We start from the raw sequence: 13,761 nt of genomic DNA, 5'->3' as shown, positions 1-13,761 counted from the left end.
CAATAGTATTTATTTAATATCGATTTGGTACTGTCTGGGAGCTTGTTGTATTTTAAGGGCAGTTGACCTTTAAATAATGCAGAGGTAAGGGCACTGTCCCCCCACAGTTGAAAATCTGTGTATAAGTTTTAGCTGTCCAAAAATTGAGGTATTTATAGCCTACTGTTGACCAGAGGCTTGACCGATTACAAACAGTTGATTAACACATACGTTGTATATGTATTACGTGCTGAATTCTTACAATAAAGCAAGCTAGTAAAAAATATTAAGAAAATCATAAAGAAGAGAGACTACGCTTACCATTAAGTGGAAGTAGATCATCATAAAGGCTTTCATCTTCATCATCTTCACATTGAGTAGGCTGAGGAGGAGGAGGAAGAGAAGTTGGTCTTGCTGTCTCAGAGGTGGCAGAGATAGAAGTCTGTGTATAAGTCAGTCTGTGGGGCTCTAACCTATGTCGTTCAAGGGTCAACTCTATTTCAGCTTAACAACTCTGAGATGTTACTACTATCTGTGTTGTATAGGTAATGTAACTGAGACTGAGAGATGGTATTTACCCAAAGCTGTGTAGCCAGTGAAGTATCCAGTTAGGATTTGTGTCCAGGCAGTATTTCACTATGATCTACCTTGAGGAAGTGAATAGATCATAAGATCAGCCATAACTATAGTGGAAACATAGCCAGAGCAGAGAAACAGGAAGCAGGAAAAATAAAAATAAAACTATAAATACAAGAAGAATCTGTTCTAAAAGAAATGGAGCCTCAAGCTATAGTGTTAAGGTCCCAAATACGGTACTCTTCATCCTTTTCTAGATAGTTCTTTCTGCCTTATACATCTCAGTGGATGAAGCCAGCTATTCAACATATAGTCTGACCACACTAGGTAGCCAGAGTTTTGCATAGGCATTTTCTGACCCTTCTCCTTTCCTTATTACCATGACTTGTTAATAGACAGCTTACACTCCAGGACTTTTCATCTTTCTATTGGCTTCTGTGCATTCAGTGGCCAAATGTCCAGTAGTTCTATGCTGAGCCTCCTCTCAGATATAGTTTGAAAAATGCATGAGATAAAAAAAATATCCTTCAGCCTCCTACAACCACAGAACACCTAGCATGCCACTCAGCAGTTAGAGCAGAAACATGTTGTGGTAGGCAGAATTCTAGAATAGACTCACGATTGCACACCTAAAATGACCCTGATGTACACACCCTATATAATCCCTTTCCTTCAAGTGTGAGTTGGATTTGTGACTATGATAGGATATTGCTACCATAATTTTGGTACCCTATATGGGTGAAAAGATTTTGTAGCTGTAACTGAGGTTACTAATCAGTTGACTTTGAGTTAATCCAAAGGGATGCAATCCCAAGTGAGCCTGACCTAATCGGCCAAGCCCTGAAAAGAGGTCAGAGAAACTTGAAGCGTGGAAGACATTTCTTGCTAGCATTGAAAGAGCAGCCTACCACACTGCAGACAGAACATGACACCAAGAGCAATGTCTAGGAGATGAGAGTGGTCCCTGTCCAACAGCTAGCAAGAAAACAGGGGAACTCAGTCATAAAACTACAAGGAAATGAATCCTTTCAACAAACTGTGAGCTTAGAAGAGGACACAGAGCTTCAGATATGATCACAGCCCGAGCCTTCATCTTGAGTTAAGCCTGAATAGAGCACTCTGCTAACCCATACCCAGACTCCTTATCCACAGAAACTGTGAAATAATAAATTTGTGCTGTTCTAAGTCACTCAATTTGTGATGATGTGCTATGCAGCAGTAGAAAACTATGAAACAATACTGTAGTTCAGAGAGGTGCCATCCTGAGTTATCAAACCAGCAAGTCGGGCTTGACTGGCTTGTTTTGATGACCCTTCAAAAGAGTTTTAGTCTGCTCATAATAAATTTAACATAGCATGCCCTCAGTTATCCATAAAAGCTAATCTTTAATTCTTTGAGGCCACTTTGTATTATTTAATGGGTTACATTTCCATTGCATTGAGGATAATTTTCCCTTTCAGTGTGGTTCTACTAACGGCATGTCCTGTGTGTTTTTCAAATAAAATATATACTTAATTAGTATTCATAATTCGATTCTAGTATAACTTGGTTATCATAGGTATTTTATTTCAAATATTTATGTTTAAAATCAAAGTTAATAACAAGTGAGTCAGTTAGAATTGTTAGTAATTAAACTACAGCATATAAGCATGAATAATTGTCAAGGAGATTGTTGTATATTGCTTTTTACAGTTTATATTTCTTTGGTGCAATAAAATAATAGGATAAACAATTATTTATACTCTATTACAGTGAGGAAGTACAACATGTCAGCTGTAATGAGGAATAATTTGTTAGAGGAGAAAATATTTGGAAGGAAATCTGGCTAAATATGTATCCACAACTAAGATTTTTATTAACCAGGACTAAAAATCTGTTGAAATTACCCTGGGTTTAATGATCACATAAATAATCCTGTTTCAATTATTTGCATCTTACATGAGTTCATAATAAATGAATTATGCATCAGACAACTTTGTGTCTTTTGTTACTTTTGTAGTATTGATTTAGATAAAGATTAGCTCCAGGGAGTAATGGGAAAGGGCTCCATGTGGCTGCTGTTTTGCTTTTTATTAGATCTCAAACTGAAATATCTACTTTATCTAAATCAGCTTCACACTTCTGAACATTTGTATCCATCAATTCTATTTACTTCACTTAGCTTGGCTATTAAGATGGCTGCACATCAGTTCTGCCCTTCACTTAAGTGATTACATTTGGAGCTGAAAGACGGATTCTCCAGGGAGAGATCAAAGATGGGAGCTAGGTTATGAAGCAATGCAGAAAAGTGTGGGATCATTCACAGTCCTCTGTCTCTACTAAAGTTTGTATCTAAAGCTCATTGATGAGAGAAAGTTGTCATGAATGCAGGAAATGAATGACCTGAATAAAAACAAACAAAAAAAACTTTAAATATGGAATAGGAACTTGTGTCTATTCCCAATCTGTTTCAAATGCCTTACTTTTATTCGAAGAAAAAACTTTCCAGAGAAGTTTAAGAAACCGAAGGAACCCCCGTCTATTCTTAACCATGTCAAGTTTGTAAAAGGTGTGACTCTCAGCTAGTTTTGATGAGCTGGGAGGATGTGTTCCTTACATGGGTGAGGGTGTTTGAGCAGATTAATGCAGTGTTTCTCACAGTATGGTCCAGAGAAGTCCTGCATTAGAATCATTAGAACTTTTGACAAAAATGGAGATCCAGGATCTCTACCTAAGACCTATGAAATGAGAATCTCTGGGAAAAGTCTGAGGATTCCTTTTTAGGGAGATTTCTAGTTAATGCTGATGCATGTAACAGTTTGAGCACCACGAGTCAATATATATGTACAACAGCTTAGTTCTCTGTTCTCTCTTGCCGGTGCTGGACACTCTTGCTACCAATTCCTTTCCTCCCATTTGTCTTCAGCCCTTTAAGAATGCGGTAATGTACAGCTCAAATGAGTTTTTTGAGTCCCTGTCTATTGTTCCTCCATTTAACTACCTTTATCCACTGAGCAGCTTGTGTTTGCTGTTCATTCTTAGGACAAGGATGGGTGGTGAAGTCTGGGTGTGGTGTTGATCCTTCATCATTAAGGATATTGTCTAGTCATGGAACTAGACCAAACAAGACTAGACTAGTCTAGAACTAGAGTGTGATTCATGGATCATGGGGTTGATGAGACTTACGAAGCAGTCAAATATGCCCTTGAAGGTGGATTTCCTCAAGGAAATGATGATAGGACCCTTTGAAACCCCACTTGAATTTGAGTAGAATCTGTAGTGATGTCATGCCAACACCTCACTGCATCTGTTCATCTTGTGGAATGTTTCAGAATGGAAGATGACAAAGATGTCCTCAAATATCAGTGTTCAAGATAGTTATTTTCAGTCTGTTTACATTGTTTTTTTTTTTTTTTTGAGACAAGAGTCTTGCCCTGATGCCAGACTGGAGTGCAGTGGCATGATCTCGGCTCACTGCAACATCCACCTCCTGGGTTCAAGTAATTCTCCTGCCTCAGCCTCCCAAGTAGCTGGGGCTACAGGCACGCACCATCACACCCAGTTAATTTTTGTATTTTTAGTAGAGATGGGGTTTCACCATGTTGGCCAGGATGGTCTCGATCTCTTGACCTCGTGATCTGCCCACCTCAGCCTCCCAAAGTGCTGGGATGACAGGTGATTTCCATCATTTTTAAGAAGAATAATTTAAAAGCCAAGCCATTATAAGTTTATAATTTCTTCCTATATTACTCATGGTGAAGATGGTGGTCAGCTTCATGGGTGGGTGTAAGCAATGTGTTTTCCTCAGAATTCCACCTCAATTGCAGATGCCCTAGTCCTTCTTATCCATATAGTGGCTAGGAATAATAATAGTATTTGGCTCATTGAGTTTGTTATATGGACATATTAAGATAATTCAATTAGAACAGTACTTGATGTGTAGCAAGAGCTCAATAAATAACAATAACAGCTATTATTTATTGAGCATTTACACGGTGACAGTCTCTGTTCTAAGTGCTTTGTATGACTCATCTCAGCAATTTGCCCAAAGTCACATGGCTCTAAAGAAACCAAGTGGGGATTTAAACCCAAGCATACTCTTAACTTCTGCATTGTACTGCCTCTGCCATAAATGCGGCTTATTGTCTTTTCACATTATTATTGAAATGCATTTCTCAGGCCAGGCACAGTGGCTCACTCCTGTAATCTCAGCACTTTGGGAGGCCGAGGCGGGCGGATCACGAGGTTAGGCGATCCAGACCATCCTGGCTAACAAGGTGAAACCCCGTCTCTATTAAAATACAAAAAATTAGCCAACGTGGTGCACATGCCTGTAGTCCCAGCTACTCGGGAGGCTGAGGCAGGAGAATGGCTTGAACCTCGGAGGCGGAGCTTGCAATGAGCAGAGATCGCGCCACTGCACTCCAGCCTGGGCAACAGAGCGAGATTCCGTCTCAAAAAAAAAAAAAAAAAAAAAAGGAAGAAAAATACATTTATTATGTGATGCCTTTGCCTTCTGCTCGTTTTCTTTCAGTTCATTTTGAAGGGCAAAATTTGCTTTCTATTCACTCAATCCTAAGATCCAGCCAGGCTTCTCTTGGATCAAGTAACTGCCAAAGGAACAGAGTAAGTTAAAGGCGGGTCACTGATGCTGATTTTGCGCACCAGAATGGGAGATAGTCTGGAAAATGAGGGGAAGAAACTTCCCAGGAGCACCTGGGCAAGTGATTCGAGATGGGCTCTGACTGTTCTTTCAGGCTCTGGGTAAATTCTCTGGCAAGACTGGGTGTGGTGAAACCCCATCTCTACTAAAAATACAAAACTTAGCTGATTGTGGTGACACGTGCCTGCACTCCCAGCTACTCCGGAGGCTGAGACAGGAGAACTGCTTGAACCCGGGAGGTGGTGGAAGTTGCAGTGAGCTGAGATCGGGCCACTGCATTCCATCCTAGGTGAAAAAGCAAGGCCTTGTCTCAAAAAAAAAAAAAAAAAAAAAAAAATCTCTGGCAAGACTAGTTTTCTTCTCCATTGGTCATGTAATATACATTGCCTTTGCTATGAAAAGAAAAACACCACCTAGTATCTACATAGTACGAGCCCAGCGTGATCTCTATAAAGCTGATCTTAGTTCGATTCCCCTACCTGCCACTACCATTAAAGCCTGTCATCTTTCCCTGATCTCATGGTACTTTCCATACTTTCTTAAAGACTTTTACCAGATGCTGCTTTGAATTTCAGGTGTTTTCAATGGCATCTAAAATATTATCTCTTGATCACTGGAGTCAGACTTGGGTTTCAATCCTGAGCTGGATATTTCCTGGTATAATCCAATGAAGCCTCCATTCCTCAATTTCCCCTTGCAAAATGGAGATAGCATTAGTAGCTGCCTCATAGGGTTTACAGAGGATACAGTGAAATAATCCATATAAAGTGCTCCGTGTGCTAGTCTGTCAAATAGTGATTACTCTACACATATGAGCTATTATCATCTAAATTTTGTTTTTAATAGATTTTAAGCTAGTGAAGACTAAGGATTTTTTTTAATTTTTAATTTTGTGGGTACATAGATATATTTATGGGCTACAAGAGATATTTTTGTACAGGTATGCAATACTTAATAATCAGTTCATGGAAAAATGGGTATTCATCTTTTTATTACTCATACTGGCTTATATAGTACCTGGACCACAACTTTAACAATTGAATGAAAGATGAACAATCAGAAGCAAAATGAATGAAGGTTAGGTCTTGAGAAGGCCAACTCACTGGGACTGTGTGGTGAAAGCGTAGAGAAAGTTTGCCCCCTTTCTCCTCTTCTCTTTAAAGCCTTCCCAGCCTGACATAACGTGCCAAAATCCCTTTGTTCCCTGCCTCAGTTCATCAAAGGGCAAACTCGTCTTTCATTTTATAAACATTATTTTTCTTCCAAAAGCTGTATTGCTGGAATCAAAGCAGAAATGGGTTCATTACTGTTAGTTAACTGGTGATTTTGAATAAACTGCACTTTAGGGAAATGCTCTGAAGTGCAAAAGTAAGAGTGTCTCTAATTAAGCACGTTCATTTTTCTGGGGACAGGCAAGAGATAACCTTCATGCAGCAGTAGAGCCTGAGCTGAAGGACTCCCCAACATTGCTTCGAAGAAACTTCTTTAAACGGGGGCACCTGAAACAGCCTCTCACCCTCCTCAGTAGTTATGTGAGAATGCACTGCAGAGAAGAAAATTTTGGCAAACTGTCACAACAGTGTCCCTTTTCTCTCACTACCACTTCATACTTATCTGCTACACACACACACACACACACACACACAGACACACACACACACACACGGCAGGGACACAGAACTTTCTTGTATCTAATATTAATACAGAAAGGGCGAGAAATCTTTTAAAAAGTCACAATCAAGTGTTGGGTTACTTATGCTGGTGATGTTTGTTTCATTGAATGCTTTGGGTATTCCTGGCCACTGTTACATGAGACACATGGGAAAATGTTATGACCATCAGCAAGCAGCTATCAGCCCCACTGGCTTCAGATGCTTTGGGATGTGGGGGAAATTGACTAGTCCTTCAAAAACCTTTGTTTCCTCATCCATAAGACGGAAATGTAAACCCCTCTCTTCTTCAAAGAGGGGTATTTAGAATGGAAGAGTCTATGTGTTAGGCCCACTGCTTGAAAACGTATGTGCTCCACGGAGATTAAGTATCTTTTAGAAATGTTATTGCACCTAAGCCTCACAACACTTTCCTGAAGGAGGGATATTGGCCTCATTTTGAAGACGAGCAAACCGAAGCTAAGCAAGTTTAAGTAATCCAAATGAGGACAAAGATTTGGAGCCAGTATTTAGGTTTCCTCTTTCTGTTGGATGCTCTTAATATTTCTCTTTTAAAAGGGAATTCAAGGCCCTACAGGAAGAAAATATATTGGATTAATATTTTAGTTTGAATCCATGCTGCGACTTGAAGGTAAGAGTTGCATATGTAGTTAAGTAACTTATTTAGATTGCAGTGTTCTTTTAGCTGAAAATGAAGGGATGAGAGTGGATGCTATCCAAGGTACTTATCATCCACACCAGTGATTTTAAGATATTTTGGGCAGGGCAACCTTCTTGGCTGCCTTCCTCATATTACTTTCATTGTTCACACAGGCAGGAACCACAAATCATATTCACATTAAATGCTGAAGATAGAGCACAGCCAATATGTGTGAGCATGCAGTGCTCATGGCTCACCTTAAAAAGCAGCAGTAGGAATAGGACTTCCTAAAAAAAAAAGTACGGAAATCTCTCAGGCTCCACAGGCAGAGGAGGCACGCTGGTAACAGGAAATTGGGCTCTGCCAGATCAGTGAGAGAGCAGGTAGCTTTTTAGGTGAGAATATCAATCAGATTATTCATTCAACAACCACTCACTCCCTCTTATTCGCCAGGCACCATTCTGCGATTGAGGATATTATATTGAACAAGACAAACAAAAATCTCTACCCTCATTGGTAGGAGTTTATATTGTAGCAATTCTGGCAGAAGGAGACACTTAATAAACAAATATACACACCAGGTGGTGACAATGCTTTGGAGGAAAATAACACTGGTTCAGAGGGTAGTGACTCCAGGGCCAGGTGAGGGAGGTTTTTCTATATAGTGCGGTTTGAAAGGGCCTCTCTGTGATAGGAATTTTGGAACTAAGACCTAAGTCAAGTCACTTATTCATGGGAAGATATGGGGATAAGCACTGCAAGAGAGGGAAATACAAAGGCTGGAGCTAATGACGTAAACATTTAAAAAAAGAAAAACCCTCAGGCCTTGGGAAGAACAACATAACAGCAAAGGAACCCGTAATTTTGACATCCAGACCAAGTGGAAGGACTCTCGCTCTGATGCTCTTCAATAGCTCCTGTCGGCCAGGCACGGTTGCCAGGCACAGTTGCTCATGCCTGTAATCCCAGCACTTTGGGGGTCCGAGGCGGGAGATCACCTGAGGTCAGGAGTTCAAAACCAGCCTTGCCAACATGGAGAAACCCCATCTCTACTAAAAATACAAAATTAGCTGGGTGTGGAGGTGCGTGCCTGTAATCCCAGCTACTCGGGAGGCTGAGGCAGGATAATTGCTTGAACCCAGGAGACGGAGGTTGTGGTGAGCCGAGATCGCTCACCATTGCACTCCAACCTGGGCAACAAGAGCGAAACACCATCTCAAGGAGAAAAAAAAAAAAGTTCCTGCCTACATATGTTTCTCAGCCCCAGGTCATCAACTTTAAATGTGAACACAAAGCACTTGACTACGGACATTCATATATAAGGCAAGCTGAAGGGCTCTGCAGAGTTTACTGTATTAGAAAAACAGAACTCCCTTTCGAGTTCCGAGGTGGTGTGTGTTTAAGTAATATTAATCCTGTGAATGAGGAGGAAGAAAGATCCTTGAGTTTAATTAACTACTAGTTTGGATGCTTTTCATGTTCCAAAGTTACTGGAGTTAATGGATAAAACAGTATGTCAGTCAGATGTGGTAGCTCATGCATGTAGTCCCAGCACTTTGGGAGGCTGAGACAGGAAGATCACTTGAGCTCTGGAGGTTAAGGCTGCAGTGAGCTGTGATCACGCCACTGCTCTCAAGCCTGGGCTGAGAGCAAAACCCTGTCTCTCTCTCTCTCAAAAAAAAGAATGTCACAAAACAGTTGGGGGGATCATTTTGGGTATAACCTTCACCCCTGTGCTGATAAGCACTTGTGCCAATATTTGGATTTTTAATTCATTTAAAGCCCTGTTGGATAATGGGATGAAGTAATGGGTTTTGCATTAAACAAATCAGAATTTGAAGCTTGGTTCCATCATTCACCAGCTGTGTGACCTTGAGCCTGCTACTTAGATTCTCTGAGGCTAGTGTTTCACCTGCAAATCATCATCCCTACTTTTAGAATGTCTAGGAAGGAGCAATGCATTAAAGCATCTGGTGTGTAGTAATCACCTAATCATTGATGACTTTTATTATCCAGCAAACATCTATGAAGTAAGAAGTGCCCTCCATGGAGGCACAGTAGGGACTATCTAGATTAGCAAGGCATGATCTCTGCCCTCTGGCAGCCTACCCTTTAATGGAGAGAATGTATACCCATATGGCTATCATATAATACATCACAAGTAGGAAAAGTACCATAAAAACACAAAAAAGAGAGATTTGATCCAATTCTGGTTGAAGTTTCCATGGAAGAGTTTTAAGAACTTGACAGGCAGAGATGGTGTAGGAAGGTTTTTCTAAATAGAGCAATTTTAGCAAAGTCTTGGAAATGGAAAAGCCCAGAATGAGTTTGGGTGAAGGAAGCTGAGCTGTCAGGTAGAGTGTATCGACAGGAGTAAGACCACTGAGGTGCAATCCTCAAGGAGGTACCGGATCATGGAGAGACAAGGATGCTCTTCAAAGGAGCTTCAACTTTGTTCTGTAGGCAAATAGGGAGCTATGGAAGGTTTCTCATTAAGAGAATGATAAGAGGAGGACTGCACTTCCTCCAGATTGATTCCTCTGGCAACCCAGCAAAGTCTGAGTAGAGCATGGAGACACTTGTGAAAAACACCTGAGGTGGTAGTGATTGAGCACTCACTCTTTTCTAAAGGTGTCACTCATTAATTCCCTCAACAGAGTGATGAGCTAGGTGCTATTATGCCTCTCTTTATAGATGAGGACGTTAAGACACAGAGATGTTAAGTAACTTACCTAAGGTCACACAGCTAGTAAGAGATCCCAGCAGTCTGTCCCTGGAGTTCATATTCTGAACTTATACTCCACTGCCTCAAAAGCCAACCCCAAGTGAAGGATGCCTTCATTCTATCCTGCTCTGCCTTTTTGCCTCATCTCTTTTGCTCTCTTCGGTCCTCAGCCTGTTCATCTATGAAATAGGAGACTTCAATTGGCTTTCTAAGATGCTGTCTCTCTCTCGTATTTTTTTTAAATTCTGTATTTCATTGTGGAGCTAATCTATTTGGGCAGTGTTAGGAGGAAAGAAAAAGATGAAATAGTTGTGCAAGAGAGAGACAAAAACTTCCGCTTTTTTTCGGATTTTTTTTTATTCTCAAACTTTTCCTGGCTCCAAGTTTACTTAAATCATTATTTATAAAGGATAGAAGGACACCTTAAATACTGTATATATTTTGGTGTATTGAATGGTATGAGGTAGTGCGTAGGAAGTAGCTGCAAAACTCTAAAATACTATGCAAATATGATGAATACTTATTAGTTTATTATTCCCATGCTTCGAAAAGATATGATGGTTACTACTCAAACCAGGATATTAGTTCTCAGTGACTGAGCTTTCGGATAAGGTGACTCACGGAAAAGAAAGTCAACATTGAAGGACTCCCTTAAGCCTCGTTTCAATCTGCACTCAGCTAGTTGGGACAAAATACACATTTGGATTTTCCTTACTGGTCAACAATGTTTCTGAAACAGCTGAATGCAAGTTGTCACTCCACCTCTCAGCGTTTTCAGGTTTTTCTCCGTATTTCAAGGTGCGGTGCTCTGCTCCCTGTCTGCAGCAGGAGTCCAGCCCTTGCTTAGGTTCTCTTGTTTCCAAGGCAACTGGCCGGCCCAACAAAGCCACTGGTGGCGGCGGCGCGGGCGCGCAGAGTCCCGGGGCGCAGAGCCATCTCCGCCGCGCCGGGCCTCATGTTTCCTCGGGACGTTCCTGGTGACCTCCTGGGTCCTCGGGTGATCTGCGCCGCGACTTCATGCGTGGCTCTCTCTCTGTGCAAGAGTGATAATGAGGAAGCCGATAATTCCGACAGGCCCGACTTTATCCGGCTGCTACTTCTGGCCTCTGCTACAGCAGACAGGATGAATGCATTTTCTCTCACTCACGCCCTTTTTCTCAGCCTCTCCATCTCCATCTCGTCTCCTTTCCCTTCTCTCTCTCTCTCTCTCTCTCTCTCTCTCTCTCTCTCTCTCTCTCTCATACGCTCTCCTCCTCCCCTTTCTCCAGCAGTAGCCTTCTTAATGTAGTTTAATGGCTTTACAAAGAAAGCCAGGCAGAGGAGCACTTCTCAGTGGCTGTGGTCGGACCATGACCTAGCTGACCATGAACTTGGAAGGGCTTGAAATGATAGCAGTTCTGATCGTCATTGTGCTTTTTGTTAAATTATTGGAACAGTTTGGGCTGATTGAAGCAGGTTTAGAAGGTAAGGGAGTGCTTTTTAGTGACTTCTAAAAATTCTCTGTTTTGCAATGAAAATGTCTTAGGTGAATGTAAGAGGCACCTGAAATGAGATCAGAGAAATGTTACTCTGGGATGGACATGAAGGAAGACAGGTTTTTCAGGGTAGCAAAGATTAATGAAATAAACTTTTTGTAAGTTGCAGTAATGTTTTCACAAGAGAATGTTAAAACTAGGAGAAACACTTTGGATCAAAAATGTCAGAAGAAAAACTGAAGTAATTAAGGGTTTATAATGGATCTACCTGCTTATTTTGAGAGTATTTAGTCCGTACTGATGTTTGATTATTTTATCTAATACCTCCTTTTATTGTATCAGCAAATTTTGTTTGGGTATATTGTGAGATCACTCATTTCTTGCTATGCAAATACATTGATCAAATGGAAATAAATAGACATAATTTCTTATGGTCTGAGGTTGGAGCCTGAGAATGACAGGCTTTTCATAAGGTCATCTGGAGAAGTGTTTATAATGTTACCTATTTTACATACTAACAGAGATTCTAAGGGGAAAAGACTCTAACTCATGTAACAGACTTTAACATAGATTCCAGATAGCCAATTGTTTTTCAAGTATTGCTGTTTATGTTCATTAGAGGCTCATTCTCCTGTTCTCCTTATCAATCACCTCTTTGTTTAAACAATACATTTTGTATTTGCCTTTATTGTTTCCTAAATTAAATGTTTTTCTGGGAATCTGAGTAAATTTACATTATAATTTTCTAACTGCTCAGAACACATTTTGAGAGTGTGTTTGCATACAGCCAGTCATTGTTTCTCTAAAGTTGGCAGAGCAATTTTTAAAAGAAGCTCTAGATGATGTTTGACGTAGTTATGTTTAGATATTTTCCTTGCTTCAAATTTTAAACTTAAGTAAAAAGGAAAATACATTATAAATGTATTTACATCCACAACTAATCCAGCCCTCCAGAGAATGGCTGCCACAGTGTAACATAAATGAGATTGCATTTACAAATAGCAAACATCAAATTAAAATAAGTGTGTCACTCTGATGTAGGTTACCAGAAACCTACATTTATAACTCATGGGGCGGGGGGTGCAGGGCGCAGGAGGCGGGGGATGGTGGAGAGCTGGGTTTGTTTGTTTAATTTTAAAATAAGTTGCAGAATGCTTTTGTTAGCCCTCTCTGATGGAAGTATCTGTAGTTCTAGAAAGAGGATAAGTTCTAAAATCTAGAAGTGGCCATTGCTGTTTAAAATTGACTTCATGTTGTACACTCTCATGAAACCAGTAACTTGGTTTGGCTTCTCTGTTCATTTGTGTGTGTTATTTTCCTTGGCAAATGTGATTGGGGTGTCCCATTTTAATGAATTGGTTTTTATTCTCTGTGAGACTGACAATTCATGGAACAATCTCAGAATTCCTAGCTCTGTTGAGGGACTTGTTTTATCTCATTTCATGGATGTTGTGTAGTCATTCTTCCAGCTTTTGTGTGGAGGGCTTTGACTCTGGATTTGGTGATGACACCTACTCTAGTATTAGTTCTGCTTGTTTCAGGAGCACAAATATTCCCTCTCCCGAATGAGAACTTGTGTTTCCTTCCTCTAAGAGCTGCTAACCTCTATGAAGTCTTTCCTTTTTATTATTACTTAAATTCAAAGCTGTACTGATTTGTATGAACAATTTCTCTCTTGTACTTTACGTTTTACAATATCAGCATTCTCCAGGACAATCTTGGACTAATACTATGGAGAGAATGCACTACCTCAGAAACTTTAATATGAACTTCATATATGATTTCCAGTGATTGTAAGGAAGTAATTATAAATGGTAAAATGTTGATAACCACATTAAGGAAGAATTATTTAATGTGTAAAAGTTGATGGAGTTAGAAAGCAATAGTGTTTTTCATTTGGAAGTCTGTATAAGACAAATCTCCAAAGTAAATCTTAGAGTGAGAAGTCCTTTAAATCAAGATTTAATTTGGCTAAATACTTTGCTAGCTGGAGATAAAAAACAAATGAATAGATTGATATAGCTCATTGTGTGTAAAGTCTATATAGATCAGAA

General features: G+C 40.1%; 1 protein-coding gene across 3 annotated transcripts in view; it reads left to right on the top strand.

Moving 5' to 3' along the window:
• The window catches only part of KCNIP4 (potassium voltage-gated channel interacting protein 4), a 1,227,081-nt gene that overhangs the window by 654,395 nt on the left and 558,925 nt on the right, over positions 1-13,761 (top strand). The window contains exon 1 of one of the 3 annotated variants that reach the window (XM_054486456.2): positions 11,222-11,696. The exons of the other annotated variants lie outside the window; for them this stretch is intronic. Within the exon in view, the coding sequence (XP_054342431.1) occupies positions 11,597-11,696 (100 nt within the window). The 5' untranslated portion in view covers positions 11,222-11,596. Of the gene's footprint in view, positions 1-11,221; positions 11,697-13,761 lie in introns of those variants that run through there. 3 annotated transcript variants of the gene reach the window in all.

Source organism: Pongo pygmaeus, chromosome 3 (genome assembly GCF_028885625.2).
Source record: "Pongo pygmaeus isolate AG05252 chromosome 3, NHGRI_mPonPyg2-v2.0_pri, whole genome shotgun sequence".
NCBI lineage: Eukaryota > Metazoa > Chordata > Mammalia > Primates > Hominidae > Pongo > Pongo pygmaeus.
This window is presented reverse-complemented; position numbering and strand designations above follow the sequence as displayed.